Raw genomic sequence first — 25,534 nt, forward strand, 5'->3', positions numbered from 1 at the left:
TCAGGAGGACTAATTAATTACTTTGTGTCCCTGTCATCTGCTGGGCAGACTTGGGAATTTTCTCTCCTTGTGACAATGCTAAGGCATTCTTCAGGAACATTGCTGTGTAAAAGGAGTACTTAAATATTATGATAGGAATTACCACAACAAATAATGCGTTTGTTACAAGTACTTACATTCTGAAAAATGTAAGCAGTTATTTTAATACAAATATTATTTTTCAGACATGCATTTTCATTTATTCTGTTATCCTGCAATAATGAATTACAGGAATTGTGCTTCGAAGCTATCTTCATTCCAGTTTACCTTCCTGTGTTTAAGTCCATAACACCATACCAATGACTTCTGTGAATCTGGGTGTTTTAAATAGTGTCAGGCGACTATTTTGTTTTATGTTATAAATTAAGTTGCTTTATTTATTTTATAAATAAATTAAATTGCACCATTCAAGTATTAGCAGTGGTGGTGCACTTGTAATGCATGTATTTGGTGAAAAAATTGATGACAATCTCAGTAGGAGAGATTATTTAATGAATTTTCATTAAAGGCTGACAATGGCATTTTAAGTAACTGTGAATTTTTAAATTTTTTTATATAAATGTATTTTTCATTTTTGCTCTTGTACTGTTTTCACCTTATCCCTATGCTTCACCAGCTCAATATGCAGCCCTTGGTACTTTGTTGTAACTGTTGCTTTATCACTATTTCTAGACAGAATGCCACCAAACTTAATAAAGAAGGGCAGTACAGCGAAGGGGGGAAGTCTTTCTCCATTGATGTAAATTAACAAACAGCTCTCTGTGGTGAAATAGAAAGTCCCTTGAAATCTTGAAACTTTTTTTAACCAGATGTTAATAATATAAATATAATTTACAATAATATTTGAAGTTTTTTGTTACCATGGACTATGGTAACAGAGCTAAAACTGTTGTGCATAAAAAGATGAGTAAGAGCTCTCATGGTACCTTAAGACCAAATTGTATCAAATCAGTCCAGTTTGCCCTGTAGCAGTGTAATAAGCTTGGTGGATAGAGGAAGAACACAAATGTCATAGCTTGTCTTCAGTAAGGTTTCTGATGCTGTCCCTCATAACATTCTCAGTAGCATAATTATATACAAACTCCATGATAAAGAGCATACCTGTTTGGAAAGACTTACACAGAGACTAAGCTTCACTGGCTCTTATTCAAAAGATGAATTTAATAGAACTTGAGTGGTTCTTCATCTGATGAAATTTTTTTAATTGTATTGAAGGCTGTATGGTGGAGTAGATTTTGCTACCTAAGCTAGTAGATGGCAGGCTGAGAAGAATTATGTTAGAAAACAGGATTAGAATTTAGAAGTGTGTTTTTGTTTTTTTTAATGCATAGGATTAGGAGATGTAGCTTTAAAGACATTTTTTCAGTAGTGCACAGAATGCTGTACTTAGGCAGGAATGATGAGCTATATAAATAGCTGTGGGTAACCATCCAGCTAACAAATCTGTAGGAGAGGCCATAGGAGCTATTTAGTGTATTGTATGTCTAAAGACAAATACAATACCAATGTGTAGTGAAAGGAGTATTGCCCATCAACATCTCAACTAATCTTTCTGTTTCACTTGATATATTGTACCCAGTTTAGAGTTTTCCTTTTCAAGAGAGAAAAGTCAGAGTCTAGAGAGGAAATAAAACTTTAAAAGCCTAGACCCTAGGAATTGTTCAAGTTTCTTTAGCCTGTACAAAGAAAGACTGGAAGAAAGGAAAATAAATACACCTTCCACTGTATAAAAAGGCCACTCTAGAGGGAAGAATCAGATAGTCCTTCTTGATATCTGTAGATGATAGGACACTTAACAATGGTCATTTATTTTTGTACAAGAAACCTCCATTTTCCTAATCTTGACGAGATTACTCTCTGGAGTAATCTGTATAGACTGGCTGTGAATTGCTAGAAATTGGAAGTTTTTTGAGACTTAACATCTGTGAGGAAGGGACAAGGTCATGGAGTAAATGATCTCTTGAGGTCTTTGATAATCCTATAGTTCTGTATTCCAAGAATGCAGTTTTCAAGCAACAAAGGACCTCAAGGTTTACTTTTGAAAAGTCAAACACTTTAAAAAAAAATTCTTATCTGGTGGTCATGGTTTTTTGATGTTGCAATACTGTCTAGTTGTAACTTAATCATTGACTGTCATAATGGAGGGATCAGTGCTATATTGTATAGGCTTGCATCATGGTTATACAACTGTGGCATGGTGAATGGAAGGGCCTCACCTCTGCTATTTCCGTAAAGAGGACATGTTGAAGTCAGCTGCTGGGTTCATTTCTGTGGCAGATGTCCAGTACCATTCCTGGTACTGCTGCACTCTCCTTTGGATAGAATGTGTCCAAGTGTGTTATTCATGGTGATGGTTCCACCTTCAGCTACAGGAGACCTCAGGAGGGCTGCCATTGGAGACCGATGCTGCATTTACTAGTGTAATAATTGTCATGAAAAACAGGAATGCTTCTTTTCAACTGCACAGGAAGGAGCCATACAGACCAAGCATGACTCAAGCTGCCTTAAATTTTATCTAAATACATCTTTGTTCTGTTTTGGTGCTGATTTTTCTTTCCTTTGAAACAGAGTGACTGGACAGAAGGATACCACCTTGCTTCTGCCATGAATTTCCGTTTCCCACAATGTGTTCCTATAAGCCTAAAAACTCTCATCCCAAATGCAAGCAATGAAGCAATACAGCTTATGAGTGATATGCTGAACTGGAATCCAAAGAAGAGACCTACAGCAAGTCAGGTCTGAGCACATGAATGATTAAGTATAAGACTGAATTTTCTTGCATGGTTAAATAATTGCAGATACAAAGACCAGTTGATTGTCATAATAGTGATGGCCACAAATATCTCCTCATTTTGCACACTTTGGTGGGAATGAGACTAATGGGTGAGAAGATAAAGTTCTATACCTGGCTCAGGAGACATCAGAAATTCTTCAGTTATTTCTGCAATGTTGTCTTCTGTATTGGCATATCTTAAAATTCTCTCTGTACAGGACAGAGAAATAGCTGAGGTGCAAGGGTTTCAATTGTGTCTATCAGTCACTTTCTACCACTTTTGTTTTTCTCCCCATCTGTACAAAGGGAGGTACCAAAAACTTTGAAAACTTTGCTTTCTGTGAAGCCACAGATGGAATGCAGTATGGAAGAGCTAAGGATTATTTTTACTTGAATTGTAAATTGTATTAAGTGATAAAGAAAGAACTTCGGAAAAACATGCCAATAGGTCACAAAGATCACAATTTTTCACCAATTGTTTTCAAAAAACATATTTCAAGGACCAAAGATGGTTACATTCTGTGGATTTTTTTTTCTATTATCCATACCTAATGTAATCCTATTTAGAATGTATAAAAGAGGAATACAATTGGGAAAGAAAGGATGTACTGCAAGTTACCCTAGGTGGATGTAGTGTAAGTGGTTCAGAAGCAGTTAAGCAGATGGTACCAAATAGAGTAGCCATTCCTCCCCACATTATAAAGCATGTCTATTGTACAGTTTGTCTATGGTACAGTGATTGAGATCTATCTGCAGTCCAGTACTACGTACCTCTACACAAAATACTGTATGGTGCTTTATAAAAGCAAATAATCAGCTTTTACCCAGGTGAGTTACCGAGGAAGCAGCTGCAGCAGTTGTGTAATCCACAGTCAAAAGGAAGAGTTTAATGCATATACATGGCAGTGCAAAGGCAGTGATTCTTGAGTGCAGCTGAAGCAAAACATGTATTTGAGAACTAACAAAGAGTAGAATCCTACCCAGAAGGATTAACAGAGTGAGTTGTTTTGATATAGGAGGAGGTGTGTTGCTAAGGTGTGTGCATGCTCTGCATCTGGCAGAGGACATGGAAAGGTCAGAGGAAAGGATCAAATGAACATCTGCCTTAAGACAGATTTTATCTATCTATGTATTTTAATAAACACCATGAAGGAACAGCAAGTACAGTGAATGTATCTTAAAGAAAAATAAAAACTAGTGATAAGAAAAATGGTGGAGAAACCTTGCTCATTAAAATCCTCTAATTGTAGAACCCATACATGGCAATCATCTCACTTCTGGAGTTTTTGTTGTTGTTTGTTTTGTTTTGTTTTTAATTAAAAACCTCAGGCTATCCACTGAGTTGCCAAAACAGTCAGCAGTGGAGACACGTAATAAGCATGTGGTAAAGGTAGTGGCGACTACCTCTTTTAAAACAGAAATTTTTTCCTGCAAAAATATAGAATGGTGTTAAATGCATAATGCACCTCAAAACACAGACTCCACCTAGCAATAAAGAAGGGGGAACAAAAGGATATGATTTCTGTCATATGTACAAGTGGATCAGTCTTACTAGGTTATGTGATGGGAAGAGTTTGAAATACAGAACTGCTGGTTCTCAGTACACACTTTACATATGATCTCATTATGCATCCATCTTGCATCTGTTCTGTAAAGCTTGCCTAAGTGTTTCAGAAACCTGCTTAGATCCTTGATGAGATTATCAAAGTCAGCTTTTTGAAGTAAAATTAGTGTGTTACATCTTCTTCTGCAGGCTTTGAAGTACCCTTACTTTCAAGTTGGCCAAATTTTAGGACCTCCTCCGCAGTATCTGGAGAAGCAGCCTCCTGTTAAACCAGTTCAGCCAACAGAGCCAAAGCCATCTTTACCTAAACTGGAAGCTAAGCCAGAACCTCTGTCTTCACCTGATTTACCTGACAAAACACAGCCACAGCCCTTGCCAAAGGTTAACCACCAGCCTCTCCAGCAAATTCAGTTGCCTCAGAATACAGCTAACCAGCAAGTACCAAAGCAGCAGCAGCCACAGGCACAACCACTTTTTCCAATTATTAATAAAACCTCATCACCTGTAAGTTGTCTTCAATAACTAGAGATGGTTTTATTAAAAGTTCTTAGTGTGTTCAGCCAAGTGATCCCTTGAAAATTGTCATAGGTTTTATTAGAGGAGATACCGATAGATAACTAGGGACTAATTGAGGATATAACTGTTATTAAAATGTTAAAGCAAGTCAGAAGAATCGATTGCTTGTAACAACAATGTTCATTGTAATAGCCCTCAGTGATGTGCTTATGCAGTAATGGAGTTGAAACACCTGTAACTATTGACCTTTGAGAAACAATTCACAACAATACTGTCAGTACACAATAGAGAAGTGGAAAGGGAGACCTTCACTTGCCTCATGCAGGAAAATACCCAAAAAGGTTCATCCAGTTCTTAACATTGTAAGAATTTTGCAAATATGATTTTTAGGAAGATGACTAGTAAACTCTGGTTTGTAACTTCCGTTTTGTTTTCAACTTGTACTCATTGAACTGCAATACAAAGTATGTTAAAAATAATAGGTATTCAGAGAATACTGGAAAGCAAATGATAGTCAGAAGGACAGTTTTAAAACTTAGTAATTTAATTGGAACAGAATGTTAAAGAAAAGGCCTGACCAGTTTATTTTATTTGCTGTATTTACTTTTGGGGGCACAGCAGTGTTCTGCACCAGTGTGCATCTACCACTGTTCAGAACATGAGTGTTCAGCAAGAAGCCAGAAATAGTGGCTGAGCACTGAACTGGGTTTGCAAACAGAATGTTAACCTCACTACTTCAGGTACACTTGAGCAATGTGAGGATGACAGTCCAAAAGAACTATACTCCAAATGCCTGCTGGCATTATTATTATGTTTTGTGCTTAAATTCATAATGAGATTATGACCAAAACAGGTATGACACACTGGGAAAAATTCCTTCCAAGTCTGTAAGTGGTAGTCAGGGTTATACTAGATAGAAAAAACACAATTTTAGAATTGAATTAAAGTGCTTTTTTATTATTATTATTTTAATTTATTTTTTTTTTTATTTAAAATAGAAACAAGCAGCTAGTGGCCCTCTGAATGGTGTACCAGGTCCTAAAAACTGCAGAAGACGGTGGGGTCAGACTTTGGTAAAGGCTGTGGATAGCTGGGATGACTTGGACGACCCTGATTTTGGAACATCATGTTCGAAGAAGCCTAGCATTGCACTGTTAAAAGAAAAGAAAAACAAGGAAGTTCTTTTTAGGTAGGTCCTACAATTATAAAATCACAATTTCTTTTAGTAAACAGTGTCCAGAAGTAGATTTATAGATTAAGACAAGTCTAGTAAAATTCAAGTCACCAAAATTCTGCAAGAATGCCAAGAATTCCATGAGCAGATCAGCTTAGGGTGTTATGTTGTTACAGTGCCAGTAATATCCAAACAGAATCAAATTTGTTTTCAGGCACTATATGGTTCAGATGTTTGTTGTGTATTTAAGAAACCATTTTACTAAAATCTGACGTACTAACATCACTTCCTTTGTCAGTTAAATGGTACTATGTTCTGCCATTTGGCCATATTTGCTTTTATTCCATAGTGTTGGATACATTTCTTTCTTCAAATCCCAGGTCAGGGTCTCATGACGTGTTAGGTTTGACTGTTACTTTGTGGAAACAGACTTTACTGAGAAAAGTAGGATAAGTGAAGGGCACTGTGTTCTTCAGGCAAAGGTCAGCTTGTGGTATTCTGAACTGGAGTTGTTAGTCACATGGTGTAAAAATTTTGATTTTTCAGTGTGCCAGAACCAAAAGCTTCATGGTGTATCCAGCCAGGAGGAGAAAACAAGATTCTGGTGAGGAATGATTCTGAAAGATCAAATACATCAGCAAAAGATTACTATATAAACCAATCAAGATATCTGCCTGGTAAGGTTAAAAGTCAATACATGTGGAAAATACAAGCTGTGCACAATCTACATAAAGTACATTTAAGCTTTAGATTTCTAAATTTTCAATTTTTGGACTAAATACCTTTCCCAGAACATATCACAATTGATGCAGCAGTTCCTGGCTATATAAACATGGCAGGACCTCAATACTGCTTGTATACCATAAAAGTTCACAGGCCCTCTTATGACCAGTAACATAAAAAATCCTCTGTAATATAAATTCAATGTCTCTTGGATTGCTTGGAATATATCCTGATTAACCTATAAGCAGGTATATGTGAGGACTAAAAAGACTACATATATTTTTTTCCATCAGGACTGTAGTGATAGGACTAGGAGTAATGGATTCAAATGGAAAGAGGGGAAATTTAGAAAAGACATACAGAAGAAATTCTTTACTGTGAGGGTGGTGAGGCACTGGACAGGTTCTCCAGAGGACCTGTGGATGCCCCATCCCTGGCAGTGCTCAAGGCCAGGTTGGATGGATGGTTGAACAACCTGATCTAGTGGAAGGTGTCCCTGCCCATGGCAGGGTGATTGGAACCAGATGATCTTTAAGGTCTCTTCCAACCCAAACCATTCTATGATTCTGTGGTTTTATATAGTACATATTTACCAATTCTGCAGTGTCAGGATGTTTGGGGTTTTCTGAACTTAAGTTCTGATAAACACAGTCCCCCTTCCTTGTACAAAGTGTTTAGAAATATCCATCTACTGGCACTGGTAGGAATTCACACACTCACTTCCTTTCCCAAGGCAGTGATATTTCTTTAGAAGTAGATATCTTAGTCTAAATCTGAGTGATTTTGTCAGGAAAATAACATGATATTATTTAATTACTGAGAATGTGAATGGAAAGGAGAAAGCAAAGAGAATGCTTCTTTTAGTGATTACTCTGAATATATTCTATAATAAAATTATTTTCTTGGTGTCTCACCTAGTATCTTTTGTTACCATGGTGGTTTGTACAATTACAGTAATCATATCATGACTTCTGTAATCCACATTTGAGAATTTAAGTGGCTCACAGAGGAATTCCCCAATGTCAGGCAGTGTTTTGTTACAACATATGATTAATTTGTTAGGAACTCATTAGGGCAGTGATGACTTCTGAATATGAAATCAGTTCTTGATTCATATGTTAAATAGGATACTCAGAGACTCAACAGTTTAAGTCCAAAAGAAAAGAAAAATATAAAGAGCAAGGAAATTCCCTATCTACAGGTAACACAAATGGAAAAGTTATCTGTATTTCTTTTCTTTCATTAAGCACAATTGTAATGTCTCCATGGTTTTCAATTAAAAAGGCATAGATGTAAAATATAATTAATGTCAACATTTAAGGGAATATTAGGTCCAAGCAAGTTAGTTGTTATTTACCCATACTACTTTAGTCCTACAACCACTACATCTGGGAGCTACTTTCATGTGTTATAATCCCATTAACTCTCGTAATGCTTGTAACATGCTGAATTAACAAGAATCTTTGTCCTACTTTTTAACTTAACCCTTGAAGAAATAGCATATTTTCAGCCTTGGAAACCCCAGTTTTTGATAGGTATTTTTAATTTGTGTGTTCCTTTTTTGACAGACAAAAATATCAATTATGAGATTATGGTTTTATAGAAACCAAGTACCTATACTAAAAAGTCTTTTAAAAGTTTTCTTGAAAGCATGAAGAGAATTATTTTTAAATTAGTGTCACTGGTTTTCATGGTTCGGCTTAAAAACCTAATCAGTGGACATCATTAATTTACATTAATGGTGTTTTGCATTATAAGACAAATGATTCAGTGTTAGTTTTCTGTTCTAGAAATGTCATTTATTGGTTGAATTAAGTTTGAAATTTGGTATTTATAGCATTTTCCCTCATTTGTTCCCTAAGGTGTAAACCCTAAGAGCGTCTCTTTATCAGCAGCCAATAAAGAAGGATCACATGGAACCTGGAACAACCAGTTGTTTGCTAAATCACTGACAAATGTTGGGGGAGGATTGACTTACAGCAGAAATACTACAGGTAAAAGTGTAATTGAAAATGGTCACATTATCTCCTCATACTTTAATTAATTTAGTTAAGACGATCTGATTTAACTTCTGTAGTTAAGCTTAGATTCTAGGCTTTTTTTTCCCTCTTGTTTTAGTGAAAGCCTCTTAAGAAACCAACTTTTTCATATGTGATATAGTGGATTTTACTTTCAGAAAATTTCAGAACCATCTCCTATTTATAAAATTCTGTCAAGATAAATTTTGCATATTATCCACTTTTACTGTATTTAAGCAAGTAGTTTGGCCTCATTACTGCCTGCTCCCTATGCTATGGAACACTATCAAATAGCAGTCTGACCCATGAAAACAAAAGGGTGTGTGGTGTGCTCATGTAATGAAAGTGCTGCCTAATATTTTAGACATACCTTTTATCAGTTTACTGGCCTTGACCTAAGTCCTTTGCTGCAAGAAAAGTCCCCTTATTTCCAGGAAGGAACTTCGTGTGAGACTATGTTTTGTGAAGAACACTACTATTAGCATTCTGTAGTGTGAAGTCCAACACTAGTTAAACACTTTATCTAAGATTTCCCCAAGGAAAGCATCAGACTCCAGACTGAAATCTGCCTTCTTACCACCAAGTCCTATACCTCAGGCACACTGTCCCTGTTATGAGAGGTTACCTTGTTAACAATTCTGCAGCCATTGTCCAGCTAGCACAAGTCACTCTCCAAATACTTTAGTGCAAATAAACCACCCAGCTTTATGTGCTTGTACAGCAAGAACTTCAGAAGGTTTGTTTACATGCAGATGCTGCATTCCTTTTTCATAGAACTTTACTAGCCATTCTGCAATGTCAACAAATCTGATTTTCCCCTCTGAAAGTCAGGCAACCTGAAGTTCATCTGAATTAACATGCAAGATTTTAGAATGTGAAAAGACAACAGCACCTACTGGATTTTTTTGTGGACTATAAGAGGTTTTTTTAAGCAATCATCTTGTATATCTCTTTTCTATTCTGAAATAGAGTATCTGTGTGCCTCAGAAGTAAATTATTTATAAAAAATCTTGCAAGGGATTTGGGCACAGAAGAGCAGATAGCTGCTTCCAAAAGTTTTCATCAATAGGCTAGACATCTACCTACTGAACTGCACTGAAGATAAAATTAGGATGAAGGCTAATGGTAGAAATCCTGCACTTGTCTTACTACCAAGAATTTAAAGAAAAAAAGCACTAAATCTGATTATTTTTTCTTTGAAAACAGTTGGTATTATTTCCATCAGTATCTTAAATTGCATGTGATGTTTCATATCACAACAACAGGGGAGACAGAAACATTTAAGACACGTGAAGGACATGGTACCAGGATAGATGGATCACAGAGATACAATATGTGTAAACTATATCTTTTCTCTTTTCATATTGACAATCTGAAAGTCGACACTGCTGTGTTTAAATAACTATGTATCATTTATTTAAGTGGGCTTTTTTTTTCATCAGCCACAACCATTGCTCCAAGACAAAGTAAGATAAGAGCAAATAGTTTAAAATGTTTTATTTATGAAGGATTGTACATTTATGATCAGTCAACTTTGAAGATATGACAAAGTCCTTAAAATTGTAGATGGAACGTAATTGCATTGTTGGTAAATCATATGGTTAGTCCATAGTTAGAATGGACCTTGTAAAGTAACCTCTTGGAGTAACATCTGCTTAAGAAAACAAGGATAAGACATTATAGTTTCTAATGTGTCACATATTCACTCTTGCTTGCTTTTTTCCCTCCTCATTTCTCTTGCATCACCTAAATTGGTTCTTCATAACCTTCTTCTAAAGTTCTGTCCTTCCATCTTTTTCTTCCTTTAATTTTCCTTGTCTACAGATGAGAACTTAATTATACCTATTGAAAAGCTATCATGCAAAGAAAGGTTGAATGAAAAATTAGAAGATCCAAAAGGTAATTTATAGCAATTATAGCCTGGTTCTTTGTATATTTCCTATTTATGTTTTACAATTTCTTGTAAAAAATTATACTTATAATGCAGGTTCCTGATGGTTGTGTTCTGCCATTTTCATTTGCAATCTGTTTTGTCAAACCTTGCTTTCTTCATTATGGCTTCTTCTGGATTGTTGGAACTTACTGTGCTTTAAAAGGCAGAGAATATTTTATTACCCTAATCATAACCCACAGCAGTTCACTGGATAATGGTGAGGAAGTGATCCTAAGGCAGCATGTGCATGTCCCCTCAGGGATGGCTTGTTCGTGACAGTACGCAGGACTTGTACCTTTCCCTGAATTTGGGTTTTCTACCCTTTGCACTGATCTTACAGTGCTGTGCTTGCTCAGGTTTTGGTGGAGTTACCTTAGTAGAGTGAAAAGGAGGAAACTCAGGATTCCAGGCTGCCTAGGTTGTGCCTTATAGTTCCACTGCTCCGAAATTATCACAGAGGTCTGGGATTTTTGTGTGAAGAGGAACATTACCTGACTGCCCGAAGGCTAAAGATTTAGGAGACAGAAAAACTGTCAAAGCAGATACTGTGTTTTATTGTAACAACCACTGAAACTGTGATGAATATGGTCACACTTGATAATGGTCAAAATGAACTACTGTGTATAGCCTTCTACTTCACAAATTTAATACTGCTGAACACAGGGCCTTACTGCCAGAGAAAAGCATTTCTCCCAGGACATTGTGCCAGCACAGTCTTAACACTGTCCCAAGTGATGACAGACATGAAGACGGTAAGGAATTTTCTTGGATGAGGGAGTAAGTATTGGGACAGACTGCTCTTCCACTGGACACTAATTTCAGTACTAATTTTTTACATGCTCAGTGCTTCCCAACTTCCAAATGAGGATGGTTATGTCAACCTTCCCAGAGTAGCGCTGCTTTAAAGATCTGGACCAAAGCTAGGCACAAACAGAATTATAACCAGGGTTAAAAAGAGAGGGTAATTGGGTCTTTTATAGCAGGCCTTCCACTGTGTGAGAACTGTGAGTCAACTTAAAGTGGTGCACCACTTTCCACAGGAGACTTTGGATTCCATTCTTTTCCATAGATTTAGGCCAAACATATTGAGCACAAGAGTAGTACTGAGCACTAGTTAAACCAGCTTCTGCTAAAGCAAGAAGATGTAAACAAAAGGTAAGATCCTGCATTTCTCTGTAACTCAGTGTAAACCTTTCTATGTGGTCTTAAGTTTAGTGTAAGTAATGAAATGTCCATCCTGCTCTTTGTCTTTATTCCTGTTGAAATTCTGTCTGCTAAGTGCTGAGAAGGGTCCAACTAATATACAAAGCAAAAAATGAATTCAATGAAAGAATGTTTGTTTTTCAAGAGATGAGCACTAGGGAGTTTTTAAAGAACACTCATACTTGGTACTCTTGTGATACTGCACATAAAATTTGAAGTGACTATAAAAAGTAGGCAGAGTTTTCTGAATGCAGCTGAAAATCCTAAAATTCTGTAATGTCAACAGGAAATCCTGGCTTTGTAAGTAGTGGTGCTTACAACCCATCGGGACTATATGCCTCTTCCTTCCATAAAAAAGAAGTTGGATCAGCTGGACAACGGATACACCTAGCACCTCTTGGTGCACCTGTATCGGGTAAGAAATATTATTTTAATACTCATATCCAAGACAAAGAGAAATGTTCATTTTCCATGCTTTCCTAAGAGATGTATTAGCCCTTGGAAAGGTTTTCCTCAAGTTTTGTAAATAAAATTGTAGGGCATAAATTCTTCTTAATACAGAAGAACTGCATGTAGGTGCCTAGAGGCTGTCCTGATAGAGAAACGACTGCTACTAATATTTGTTAGTTAAAAGGGAAAAAATAATTGCAAAAGGTGCAAAGAAGATTTAGACCATTTGTTAAACTACTGTTCAATAGTGGTGATGGGCTAAGCAGAATTGTAAAATATACCTCCACACCTCTGTAGTAAATGGTCATGTAGTTGGGACTCCATTCATTTGTTAAAAACAACGTGAAATCTGTTCTAAATGTGTTACCTTGGATCCTCTGCAGTGTTGGAGACATTCTGAGCACCTTCTTTATTGTCATGTTTCTGATTCAGAAAATTTCTGATTCTGAAACAGGAATGTTCAGGATGCAGGAGAAACTGCTTTGTGAGTGAAGATTTAGAGATGTTGTCTACACCCAGCAACCAATTTCTCTAGTTACTTCAGAGGAAATAGCAAGGCCCTAAACCAATGGTAAATTGTTTAACCAAAGGGTCCAGGGCAGACCAAAATGATATGATCCTGCTTAATAATGTTGTCTTTTTGCTGATGTGCTCCTTTGAGTTACCTGTTCTCCTTAAGAACTTGCAAGTGGCTTTAGAGGACTGGAGCAGGAGGGAAGGAAGGAGATGGAACACACACAGACACCCACACACACATATATATATTATGCTTAGATGTCTGCACTTATGTGTGTGACTTGATCAGAAGCCCAAGCAAGGCTGAAGCAGCACTTCATTATCTTAATGATTCACTGCTGAAACAGAACTGTGAGAGCTGATTAGTCACAATGCATGGATCAGGAAGTTCACAGGAGGACAAAATCTGCAATTTTCTCTAGACAGCTGTAAATAGTGGGGGAAAAAAACCAAAGGAATCACATGTGGTGTTCCAAAGGAAACAAAATTTACTGTTAATCTGTAATTAGAAATTGAATATGTGTAGTAGAAGTCAGGGTGACAGATGAAGGTCAATTCGGATACTATTCCATGTCCTGGGGAAGAACAAGAATCCTATTGCTTAAACTGCTTATATTTAGCTTCAAGTCTTCAGACTTGTATGGGAAGAGACATAAGGACAAAGCAAATGGCAGGTTTTATCTCCTAGATGTCACTATTTGAACATTAACATTTCTGGTGACCCTTTGCTTTATATTATCCAAAATGTAATAAGTTATGCTCTCAATTGATTTTGCTCTTTTAATTTTTTCTGTTAATTTTTTTTCATGTCATAATTTAAATAATTTAATGTAGTACACAAGATCCATTTTTCTGGGGAAAATACCAGGAAAAGTGACCTTTATTGCCAAGATAGTGTTGGCTGGAATCATACTTGCTGATGAAAGATAGGGAATGCCAGCCTATAAAAGAGGTGGAGACCTGATCCCCAGTTTCAGCTCCTTGATGTTCCCCCCTTTTAAATGTCTTGATCTGCACAAGTTCAATCCATTGCTGAAAAATGCTACTGAAACCAGGTGGTTTTCTGCAAGAAACAGAATGATACCTAGGCACCAAAAAACCCATTCAATTTAAATGTTTTAATTTTGTTTAAGGAAAGTAGCAACTACCTGAATTGTCAGAAGGGCAAATCTGAATAGGAAGGCCAGGAATACAATAGTGCACTACTGCTAGTGCCTGAGATCAGGTGGGTGCCAATATTAAGAGAAAAAAAGCCTTCAAACTTGGAATAAATCCTATGAAATCCATGGAAAAATGGGAAATGGAGCAAAGACTTGCCACCAATTACAGCAGGAGTTCTGAGCTAAGCAAGAGAGGAATAAAAGGCATAAAAATCTCAAAAGGAACAAGAGGGGGTCTTCAGAAGCTGTCTTTCAGTCTAAGCTGTCTGAATCTTAGTTTATCAATGTTATAATGACATGCTTTTTTAAATATTTGAGATAGAAGAAAGAACACTTTCATACTGTAGCAGTTTTGTAATAGGAGATACAGAGTTGTAGGCATTTGCACCAGTTTTTCCACTGAATCTAGTTCTCAGTGTTTTCTTGAGGGATTGCTGCAAAACAATTATTCAGTAGGTGAGAATAATACACAAACTATTGGAAAAAAATGTTATCTGAAAATAATCACAGACAGCATGGTCTCAGGTACACGGTGTGATTCTTGGGGCTGTCCTGTGTGGAGCAGGAGTTGGACTCTACAGTCCTTGTGGGTCCCTTCCAACTCAGGGTGTTTTATGACCTGTGGGAGACCAAAGCACATCCTGCTACATTATTGTCCTTGAGTACCATGTCATCTGTAAGCTCTCATTCTTTTCTCTGTAGAGGAGTAAAGTACCTTGTTAGTGATAATTAATTCTGAGTTCTTGTTCCTTTCAGATTATTCCTGGAAAAACAAAGCTGCTCGTCCTCCATTACCAGGTCCTACTTTCAATGCTGCAGCAAAAAACATGAATATCTTAACTCGCCCCCCAGCAATTCAGCGAGTACATGGGAGAACAGACTGGGTGGCCAAATATGGAGGGAACAGATAGAAAATACCACCCTGTGTGGGTATTACATGCTCTGTCTTCAGTTCTCCTGCACTTGGAAACCTGAAAAGCCTATTTGCTCCAGCTTTTCCTAAGACTATGCAATAGTAGAGAAGAAAAAAAAGACTGTATTCTATTTCCTGTATAGTACATCTAATACCATGTAAAATACTGGCTGTAAAGTAGGATGCAATGAAGTATTGTACAACACATATTGCCAAAACTGAGAAGTAGATTTCACCTGATGTTTTCTGTAGATAGATCTCCTGTTCTTGCACTCTTTGGAACAACTAGGGTTAGGGTTGTTCATCCAGTGCAACATCTGCTGCTGGGATGTGCCTGAAGCACACAAGCAGCACGAAGAAGGGCTGAAGCAGAGCAGCACCAGGCTTCCAGGTGTCAGGCTGGTTCCTTAGCAGGGAGATGAGAGTGAAAGCACAGATCTGGCTTTGTGAAGAACATCAGTCTCCTGCAAGGACTGCAGAACTCACTTGTAACTAAGAGTTACTCAGGGTCTGTAAGGTGCAAATATTCATGTAACAATGAGAACTGAAACCCTTGTGGTCGGATCCAGACAATCCACTGATCAATACTATACAAGGAAGGCCTAGAAATCTGGCCAATAGAGGGCTGTAGAATGATACAGCAATATTGGAAAATCGCTAAACAAGTACTGAATACTACTTACCAGGCTCTGAAGCCCAACAATCAGATTCTGATGTTTTAACTTATTGCCATTTTTGGTCAAAGATCTGCAGAGATTTATCTCTTTCCTGTCAAGGGAGTGTCACAGTGACCTTTTAAAGAGCCTAAATCACTGCAGTCTGTCATTCATTTTAAGGATGAGTTAGCCAAAAATGCCTAAATTATCACTAAATTTACTCACACTCTTGTTCCTACATGTCTTTATTGGGTGATCAGACTAAACTACAGAGTTTGAATAGGCTACATGAGGAAGAATATTGGTCTGTTATTCAAAGATATTGCTTTCTATTTTAGATATTAAAGGCCAACTTAGGTACCTGAAAACACAGACAAAACTTGAATAATTCACTATGTCACTGTTTATATATTTATTCAGTACTTTCCCCAGCTTTTATGCTAACTTTTATAATAATATTGCTCAAAGGACTTTGCAATGTCTGTTTGCAATAAGTGGTTATTAGGATGTTGAGCTGAGCTACTTCTGCTAACAACAGCATTTAGAATAAATGCTTTAGATTTTATAGTAACATTAAACTTGTCATTTTAAAGTACAAACTGAGCATGATCTTTGAAGATGTAAAGTTGTTAATGATGACTTCAAGCATTGTAAAAAAAAATAAAAATTATTTGTATGGCTTTTATAAATGGATATTTTAACTTAAACTCCTGTTGTTGACCCAATGTGCCATAATATATGGGTTAACTTCCTGGAAAGCAATTTAAAACAGTTGTACCAAAAAGTCAAATAATTTGTTAGGAAAATTGCACCTGAAGAAAACACCACTTTTTTTTTTTAATACTGTAAGAACTATGCAAGGATAGGGCTGTCTGGTTAGTAATGCACTAGAGAGTTCAATTCAATTGCCACTGGTCTAGGATTAAATATTTGTCATTCCCTTAGTATTAAGATATGTCCCTCTGCTACTTAAATGCATCTTAATTTAACTGTAGAACATATCTGTAACTTGCTATAGTAGTGAAGGACACCCTCAGACAGTTTGTAACAGGCATAAGAGCTATGATTTTATATTTAAAACCAAAATAAATTAATCACTCGTCTCTAGTACAAGATGCCAATGACAGTTAAAATCACAGCCTGGTCAAGAAATTAACTAACAATGTGCCAATAGCTCACGTGTCTGTGAGTTACCTTAGAGCAGAAAAATAAACAGGTACCATTTATTTATTATTTATAAACTGTTTATGGCACTAAATATGGTTAGAAGAAACATGCTGTCCTTGTCACATGCTAATGAACCTTGAAAGGGCTTTAACATCAGCCTTTACTTGTCCACAAGCAATGCATGACAAATGTTGCATAATTCTTGTTGCAAACAGCAAGAAAAGGCTAACAGGCTTTGTAAAGTCATTTAATTCTGATTCATTGGTACACATTAGACTGCTAGTGCAGAAATGCTTAAAAAAGTTATTGTATGCTAATAAAATTGAAAAGGGATAAAAAGTATGTAAGGCTAAGATTTTTCTCTTGTCCCTTCGCCTGTGTTACTGCTGTTTATACTGAGCACAAGTGTTCTACCACAAGTTCTAAATGACTTCTACCAGCAGTTCTCAGTTCAACCTGTTGCTTTCCAAAGCTCAGGCAACAGCACCACAGGTTCATACTTTGATCTAAACGTTTAAAAGCTTACCAGTACAGTTTTCTGCTTTCTATTGTCTTTAGACTGTTAAAGACAACTGCAATTCAAATTCACAAGCTGCCTGATTTGAGGCCAGCATTATACAATTACAGAACTGCTCGGTCATGGCTGTTCTCAGTTTATTGCAGGAGATGCATTTATGTTTGCATCTTACTCCTACAGAAGAAAACTGCTTCAACAGTAATATCAAGAGGCAACCTCCCACCCCCCATAAAGCAGTTTAAAGAGAAGTGTCTTAAATGCTAATGTCAGGCTTATTAACATCTTCAAATTAGAACGAAGATGTGCAGACACCTGCTCACCAATGGTGGTCCTGGGCTGAAATTAGGCACTTAAAAGGGTGACATATTAACAAACCATCTGCTGGCCTGCACAGCCTTTATTTCTATGCAGGAAGGTAGGAGAGAAATGTAAATACAGGTGAACACCTGAAGCTGAACTCTGCAGGGTGATGTATAAGGGCTCTTAATAAGATACTCTGAGCACAGTTCTCCATTCAGATCTGTCTGTGCTCAAGCCAGCTCTGACCCAAGCTGTCTGGCCTGGGACCAGGTGCTGAGACTCTTGCTGGAGCTGCACCCGTTCCTGGCCACATTCCTGCAGATCCGGAACCCAATCTGACTGACCTGGCATCCTGGCTTGACCTCAGCCCTGCCTCATCCCTGCAACTTGCCTGGCAAACCACTGCCCTGCTGGCTGTGGCCACTGGGCTGCCTCCTGCTCATGCAGCACAAGGTCACTGCCCTGCCTGTTTTGCTGTAACAAGGGAGGAGGGAAGGAAAACCACAGGCTGTGACCCTCCTGCCAAGGTACACTACCCTGATACTCAGAGAGTTCTGAGCAACTCCAGTCTCATCAGTCTAATGGACCAGTCCTCTTGCTTCCATCTCTCTCAGCACCAGGCACCAAAAAAAAAGGTTGAAGAAATCAAAGCTCAGGATCTGAACAAAAAGGGACATAAGTTAAATGAGACCAGAAAAGGGATACCTTACCTTCCATGTGTATCTTCCAGGATATTTCTCTATGAAAGGTTTATATTTAGAATGATTTCAGGCATTAAGGGAATCAACTGAAATAGATTATGCCCTCAGGAAAAAAAAAACCAAAACAAAACAAAAAACCAACCAACCAAAAAAACCCATGCAAATAAAAGACCCCAAACTAAAAGACTTTAATATAATACTTGTCTGAATATGTGGTCTGTATGCTTTTGTGCTCTCCACCTCCCTCCCAGTTCAGATTTTTATATTTACAAGTTACTAGATTCAGGAATAGAATAGATTATTTACACAATTCATGTTCACAAATAGATCCTGACACCCTGCAGGAAAGGCACCAAACTGTATCAATCCAGATGAACAATTAGAGACAAAATAAGCTGTGCAGAACACGAAAGTTTGCAATAATAATTTATTACTTTATTTAAAATAACATTTTAATAAAGCTGTGCCTACAATTCAGCATTACCTAATAAAGCACGTTTTTGATTTATGAGTAGTAATCTGTAAAAGTGAGATGAATGACATACAGCTGAGCTTACAAGTGATTGCAAGGCATGGGTATGCATTTATTGCATTACAGCAGAGCCTTGACAGCTGGCTCTGTGATTGTGTTTTGTGGGACCAGGTTCCAACAAGCAGTGCTGGGAGAACAAACTCCCTGACTGACAAACACTGTGAACGGATAAACTGGCATGGAAAGGGAGATGGAACATCATAAGCATGTTTACTGCATTAATTACTCAGTTTAATTAGTTAATTAGTGACAAATTGGCAACTCCTCTCCCCTGATTTTAGAGGTATACAGGATTTTAGAAGGACAAGTTAGATGTGCATTTCAGCTTCAATCCTGCAACTATATGAATGCAAGGGCCAGGAGGTCTTTGCTGACACTAAGTTGCAGGACCAGAAGCTAAACTAATGCTATACTCTTATTTTCTTGCTTGCTTTCAGTGCAGAAAACGTTAAGACAAATACAAGGGCTCTCTATGTCGGTCCTTTAAAAACACAACCCACATGCATTAGGATATGAAAAATACAACGCACAGGTAGCAGTGTCTTTTCCACTTATGGGCAGCACATTTCAGCAGTTGCATTCTTGGGCTTCTCAGTCATGTGTCTTCAACTCATTTGATGCAAATTTATGGCTTAATAGGTTTTTTCCATCATCTGCAATCCAAGCCGTCCAACCATCAGTAAACTGTGGAACAGAATAGATGTTATAAAAAGAGGGAGGTGGAGGCAAAAATCCCATAAAGAACAAGAAGGAAGAAAACTTTGACATCATTTCATTTAGCTGAATGCCACCACAAGATTTTGTTTTTCACAGAACTTGCCATGTAACGTTTTTAAAACAATATAATCCACAAATAAGTTAAATAATTGTTTATTCAATAACGCAGACAAGAACAAAGGACAGGTGGTTACCTGGCACCGGCAATTATCCCCGGCGTTGCCTTTTTGGAGTTGTAAAACCTCATTCCCATAACAACAGACAAGGTGCCGGACGCCGCTGTTGAAAAGAAGCCCAGTCAGAACCATTTGACACAGAAATGCCAGCACAACATTGCAACAGCTGGACACTGAGCAGCACCAACCAAACAGATCTACAGGAACAGAAAGGAATGCCTCCCTCTGTGAGTAAACAGTTGGATTTTCTTCAGCATCAAAGCTTCATTACAAGCTTCTCAGCAGCTTTGGCAAGCACGCTCCACTGCTCAGCCAAAGCGAGATCTCACCTGGGTTGAGACCACAGTCTGATCACCCACAAACTCTAATCCTCTGAACAGGTCACTAGCTCTCCCTCCACCCTTATTTGCAAAAGAATTATTATTCCCTGAAACACAGGCAGGCTCAAAACTGCCAGAAAGCTGGAATGGTGACAGTATTCACTATGTAGGAGATAAGTATTATTTACACTTCCCATTTCTCCATGATATTCTGAACTGGAAAGTGGCACTAAATACTACAAATGGAAAGAAAACAACCCCACTTGAAACTGTGATTAGAAAACAGAAAGCAGTCCAAAGGATCCAACTGAAAGAGCAATTAACATCTTAGACATCACTCCAAATTATTTTATCTCTAAATGTGAAACATGAAATTCACAGGGCATTGTTTCTTTGAAGAAGAGAGGCAAGTGAAAGTGCTGTATACCTTTTTCCAAGGCCTTAAGTTTTTTTGCATCAGACAGGGTAAAAGGTAACCTCTGTCAAGGTTCTATTTCTGCATTTCTACCCCGATGTACTGGGACCAACTTACAGCTCCTCTGCAGGAGCCAAAGCTGCACATCATGAGGAGGGAGGGAGGGAGGGCTGTACTAGACTGAAACATCGCTCCTTTCAAGAGGTCCATTTGAAAGCACTCCATCACGTGTCACACACTATATCACCACATCAGGATATACAAAAGCTGCTCATCCCTCATCCATGACACTGCCTAAAAACCCATGCCAGAGATGCACAGCCATTCCCACAGCATGCCAAAGTGGAAGGACTTTTCACAAATGGAAATTATGCTTTATATTGAGCTACATTTTACATTTCATTCCTTACTGACGAGGTTGGTCCTCTATGGTGGCTTCATAGAGCCTTTCAGCACATTAATCCTTTTGGTTTAAAATAGTTTTAAATCACTGTAAAGCTGTAGTATCATAGCACTAGTAACACTAGTGCCTAAAGGCACAATCAGTTCCTGATAGTGGTTTAACCAGGTATTACACTCCTGCAGCAAAGGAGCTCACTGAGGTTCATCTGAGTGCTTCATAATACTTTCCACAGTGATTTCATCCTTCTCCTTCCCCTGAAGAACTGCAAGCTTAAAACCCACAACTTCTTCTAAGTTCTACTGTAAGTAAGCAGAACAGATCACTGCCTCTTTTCTTTTACATACTCTTTCTTCCAGAGTGTTTGATGCATTGGAACACGTACTGCTCCTCTGAGATGCTTGTGCAAAGCAAGGTTCCATAAGGCCACATACCACCTGTCACAGTGCTGTCACTATTGCAAAAATAGTGCTTATTCCACCACCACGGGCTAAAAACGCAGCCTCACAACCAAAAATTTTCCATGTGTTTCCTGCACCTAATGTGTTGGTGTAACACGTTATCTAATCTGGCATAGGAGACAGGTATTTCTCATCAGCTCTGGATTCAAGCAGGACAATCCAGGTCTTCTATCCAGGTATCGTGCACAAATACAGGAGGTGCTACCACCACTTACAACATTTGTAGAGGTAAAAGGGCACAGGGCAGCTGAAACATGCTAGAAAAGGAAGGTTACTGTTCCCACCGCTTCCACTAACACTCGGTACTCGGCTGCCGAGCAAACTTACCGAGGGAAAGCCACACATTCTTTGGATCTTTGGACTGCTGGTATGCACCGAGTCCCGCTAAGCCGCCGAACAGAAGACCGGCAGCTAGAGAAGGGACGCTGCCTTGAATAAAAAAATAAATCAGTCAGCGGAAGAACGCACACAGAGTCAGCCTGCACATCAAACGAAGGCACTTTTGCGAGTCTCCCGTTCTAGTAAATCCACAAAACCAACCCAGCCAAAGCATTAGGGGTTAGGTTGAGGGGTTTGGGGAGTTTTTTTCAGATACTCTGCAGTCCTCCGCGAGGAGGTGGCAACAAGGACTTAGCGGGACCCGCGGGGTCACGGCGGCCCGGCAGCGGGGAGGAGCGGAGGGGAGCTGAGCGGAGCTGCCTGCGGGCACGACCGGGACAGCCCCGGCCACCAGCACCCACCTGCCTTGGCGTAGCCCACGACACCGCCCGTCGCCACCAGCGCCGCGTAGCCGAAGCCCAGCCAGTCGTACTCCATCTGCGGGCAGCCGCGGAGAGCCGCGCAGCGCCGCGCCGACCTTGGGCCGCCCTCCCTCCGGCCCTCCCCGCCCCGCCCCGCCCCCGGTGCCGCCTCCCGGAGGTCCCGCCCGGCCCCCGGTGCCGCCTCCCGGAGGTTCCGCCCGCCGCCCGTGACGGCGCTCGGGGAGGGCCCGCACCGGCGGCGGAGCTGGCTCGGCTCCGGGAGGATTTGCTTAATTGGTTTCCCATCAGTAGCACAGTTGGAAAGTCAGAAATGAAGCAGAAAGCACCCATCTCTCCTTTTCTTCCCAGGCTCGACATCATCACCCCGCACTGCCAGGGGGTGGGAAGTGGAGGATGCGGTCGGTCCATAGCGCCTCTTGGGCGCTGCTGCTGCTCCCTCCTCGCACCCTTGCCGTGCCCCAGCGTGGGGTCCCTCCCACGGGAGACAGTCCTGCACAAACTGCCACAGCGTAGGCCCTTCCACCGGGTGCCGTCCTTGCGGCCAGGCTGCTCCAGTGTGGATGTTCTGCGTGGTCACAAGTCCTGCCAGCACACTTGCTCCAGGGTGGGCTCCTCTCTCCGTGGGCTGCAGCTCCCTCTAGGGCACGTCCACTACTCCAGTGTGGGGTCCTCTATGGGCTGCAGGTGGATCTCTGCTCCGTGGGCTGGAGGGACTTCACCCACCTCACCCTGGGCTGCACCACGGGCTGCCGGGGAATCTCCGCTCTTGACCTGGAACGCCTCCCGTCCCTCTTCTTCACTGACCTTGCTGTCTGCGGGGGTGTTCCTCCTTAAAGGCTCTCATTCCTCTCTCCAGCTGCTGATGCTGTTGTGCAGCAAGTTCTTTCCGCTTCTTAAATATATTATCGCGGAGGTGCCACCCGTGTTGTCATGAGTTCAGCCATGGCCAGCAGCGGGTCTGTCCTGGAGCTGGCTGACTCTGCCCAACATGAGGGTAGGTGCTGGTGTCTCCTCTCAGAAGCCAACCTTGCCCTGGAGGCACAATCCAGATGTCAGAAGAAGGCATCTGGATTATGCCAAGGATGCCACACACATGCGGAGCCATGGTGGTGTTGCGCTACTGGGCACAATGCCCAGCACCACGTGTAGCAGCCTGCCCAGCACTGCACTGTGCACTGCACAGTCCTTTGTCCCAAAGGCAGGTTTGCTTACTGGTGCCCAGTGCCAATTCACTCACTGAGACAGGTATTTCCGTTTTTCATTCTGGTTTGCACAAAGCAGGGAGTTTGGTCTGCTCACTTATCATCAATGCTTTACACTAGGTATACTTTTTGACAAACTTATTGCACTATTTATATGTTTTAACAAACTAAGGCAGAAGCATTCATTGGTTACATAACTTTTCTGTAATTAGTGCTTGACTCCTGTCTACTTGCTAGTTATATCTCTCACTTCTCATGCTAATTAGTCCACAGGTGCAGTTCCTTTCTCCATCTGTGTCTGGGGTCTGTTTTGAGTAGGTGGTCAATGAGTGGGCTGTGATTGCCCACTGCCAGAATTTACTGCTGCCAGTTACTGCTCAGTTCTGCTGACTTCACTCCTGGTGGCTCTTGTCCAGACAGCCCGTTCATCTTGGGATTGTCTTCTCTTTTCCTTAAAACAAAAGATCAGACAAGGATATGATGCTCACAATACAACTGCTTAATCACAACTGTTCAGCAACAGCTACTGATTAACAAAGAAAAAGAGAACATTGCAAAGTTTGACTCAAACCCCTGCTCAAAAATTGAGGGGCTTGGTATTTGTCCTAGTGCCTGAAGTGCAGCACTCCTGGTCTGGGTCTGCAGAGGTGCCTGGGACTGACTGGCTGGAGAGCAGCTTTGCTGCAGCTTTCCCACTCCTGGGGAGCAGGAAAGGTCTTGGACATTCCAGAATGTCACAAGAAGTTGCCCATGAGGCTGCAACATGGTCTTGCAGCAAAAGTGGGAGACAGCACCCTGGACTGCATTAGACAGGTTTGGGCAGATGATTCTTCCCCCCAGCTCTGTGGTAAGACTGGAATCTTGGGAATTCTGTTTTAGGCTCAGTGGTGCAAGGCAGGCATTGACATACTGAAGCTGGTCCAGCAAAGGGCTCTATCGATGGGTAAGGGCTTGGGGCATCTTTCCTGCAAGAAGTGTCTGAGAGAGATGGAACTCTGCAGTCTGTGTGCAAAGCTCAGGGGCTCCTTATGGATCCATAAAAATATCTGATGGGAAAGGGTAAAGCAGGTAGAGCCAGGGTCTTCTCATTGGTACCGACTGGCAGCACAAGGGTTAATAGGCACAAATTGAAATATTGGGAATTTCATTCAAACATAAATTAAAACAATTTCCATTTTTAAGGTGGCCAAATAACAGAAAAGGCACTAAGGCATGAAGTCTCCATCCATGGAGATATCCTTCCCCAAACTGGACACAGTCCTGGACACACTTTGAGAAAAGAGGGTTGGTCTTGGTGGGCTTCAGAGGTCCCTTCCAACCCCTGCTGATCCGTGACTGTGTGTGGCACAAACACAGTGACACTGATGGAAATTTGTCAGCTGATCTCTGCCTCCTCCCTTCTCAGATGTGGTTTGAGAACTGAGCACTGAGGTTTGTGACAAAATCTTTTATGTATTTTACAGAAAGGAGTATGTCATTAAGCCCATGACACAAGAAGCAAATTAATTACTTTCTGACCTTGGCAGGGCTTGTGCTTTAATGTGTACCCAAAGATTTATTTAACTTGGCAAGTTTCAAGTCCTGTCTATGGAGCAGCAAAAATGACTTGTCGACTGTGCTTTCTTTTTTTCCCACCTTCACTACTGAGGGTAGCTGTGCTTGAGCCTGGATAGATTTGCAAGGAAAAGAAATTAGAAGATCTGAAGCTGGACCACAATAAGCTATGGTCAGACCAGTTCCTTCACAAGGCAATGAACTTTCCTCCATGCTGGCTTCCACAAAATACTCTGAAGAAGAGGTGTGCAGGCTGAAACTTTGTTCTGTTTTATATGAACAGTTAAGAGTACAAATATATTTCAACTGAAAGAAAACTAGTATGGTTGTCAGTCTTTCATGAAACAAACAGAAAAACCAAACCCCAAGCCAAAACAAACAGGAAACACCAAAACAAAACCAAAGAGGGCCACCTACTGCTCTTTTCTATGCTCAGTGTCAAGCCAGCAGTTTGCCCCAGGTTATCTGGAAAAGCAGACTTAGCTGCTGTGAAATGACACTTACCAAAACAGTATTTTTACCTTCTTTAGCCTATTACTCCTTCACGCTCTCAGTTCATTCTCTCATTTGCTGTATTTTCCCTTTCCAATCTTTGTTCTCCTGCCTCCTCCCCATTTTTGTCCTAAGGCTTTCTCTATTTTTCAGTTGTCCTCCCCTTTGTTTGAAGCAGAAC

General features: G+C 40.0%; 2 protein-coding genes and 1 long non-coding RNA gene across 5 annotated transcripts in view; 1 reads left to right on the top strand and 2 right to left on the bottom strand.

Moving 5' to 3' along the window:
• The window catches only part of MAK (male germ cell associated kinase), a 28,485-nt gene extending 13,273 nt beyond the window's left edge, over positions 1-15,212 (top strand). For 2 of the 3 annotated variants that reach the window (XM_058831566.1, XM_058831565.1), the window contains exons 8-15: positions 2,608-2,775; positions 4,566-4,880; positions 5,891-6,081; positions 6,613-6,743; positions 8,652-8,783; positions 10,632-10,706; positions 12,230-12,358; positions 14,826-15,212. In XM_058831566.1, coding sequence (XP_058687549.1) covers positions 2,608-2,775; positions 4,566-4,880; positions 5,891-6,081; positions 6,613-6,743; positions 8,652-8,783; positions 10,632-10,706; positions 12,230-12,358; positions 14,826-14,980 — 1,296 coding nt within the window. In that variant the 3' untranslated portion in view covers positions 14,981-15,212. The remainder of the gene's footprint in view (positions 1-2,607; positions 2,776-4,565; positions 4,881-5,890; positions 6,082-6,612; positions 6,744-8,651; positions 8,784-10,631; positions 10,707-12,229; positions 12,359-14,825) is intronic. The other variant, XM_058831567.1, reaches the window with a different exon arrangement.
• LOC131575730 (uncharacterized) lies at positions 5,821-18,326 on the bottom strand. The gene is made up of 2 exons (XR_009276843.1): positions 15,219-18,326; positions 5,821-6,043 (listed from the first exon to the last, which is right to left on the bottom strand). It is a non-coding gene; the product is annotated as an uncharacterized LOC131575730 (long non-coding RNA).
• A 406-nt stretch (positions 18,327-18,732) lies between these two features.
• Positions 18,733-22,234, bottom strand: LOC131575729 (transmembrane protein 14C-like). The gene is made up of 4 exons (XM_058831569.1): positions 22,085-22,234; positions 21,672-21,773; positions 19,767-19,851; positions 18,733-19,539 (listed from the first exon to the last, which is right to left on the bottom strand). The coding sequence occupies exons 1-4, from the start codon at positions 22,158-22,160 to the stop codon at positions 19,488-19,490; spliced, it is 315 nt and encodes a 104-aa protein (XP_058687552.1). The 5' UTR covers positions 22,161-22,234; the 3' UTR covers positions 18,733-19,487.
• Between the last annotated feature and the right edge of the window lie 3,300 nt (positions 22,235-25,534).

The sequence above is a fragment of the Poecile atricapillus genome, chromosome 2 (assembly GCF_030490865.1).
Source record: "Poecile atricapillus isolate bPoeAtr1 chromosome 2, bPoeAtr1.hap1, whole genome shotgun sequence".
Taxonomy (NCBI): domain Eukaryota; kingdom Metazoa; phylum Chordata; class Aves; order Passeriformes; family Paridae; genus Poecile; species Poecile atricapillus.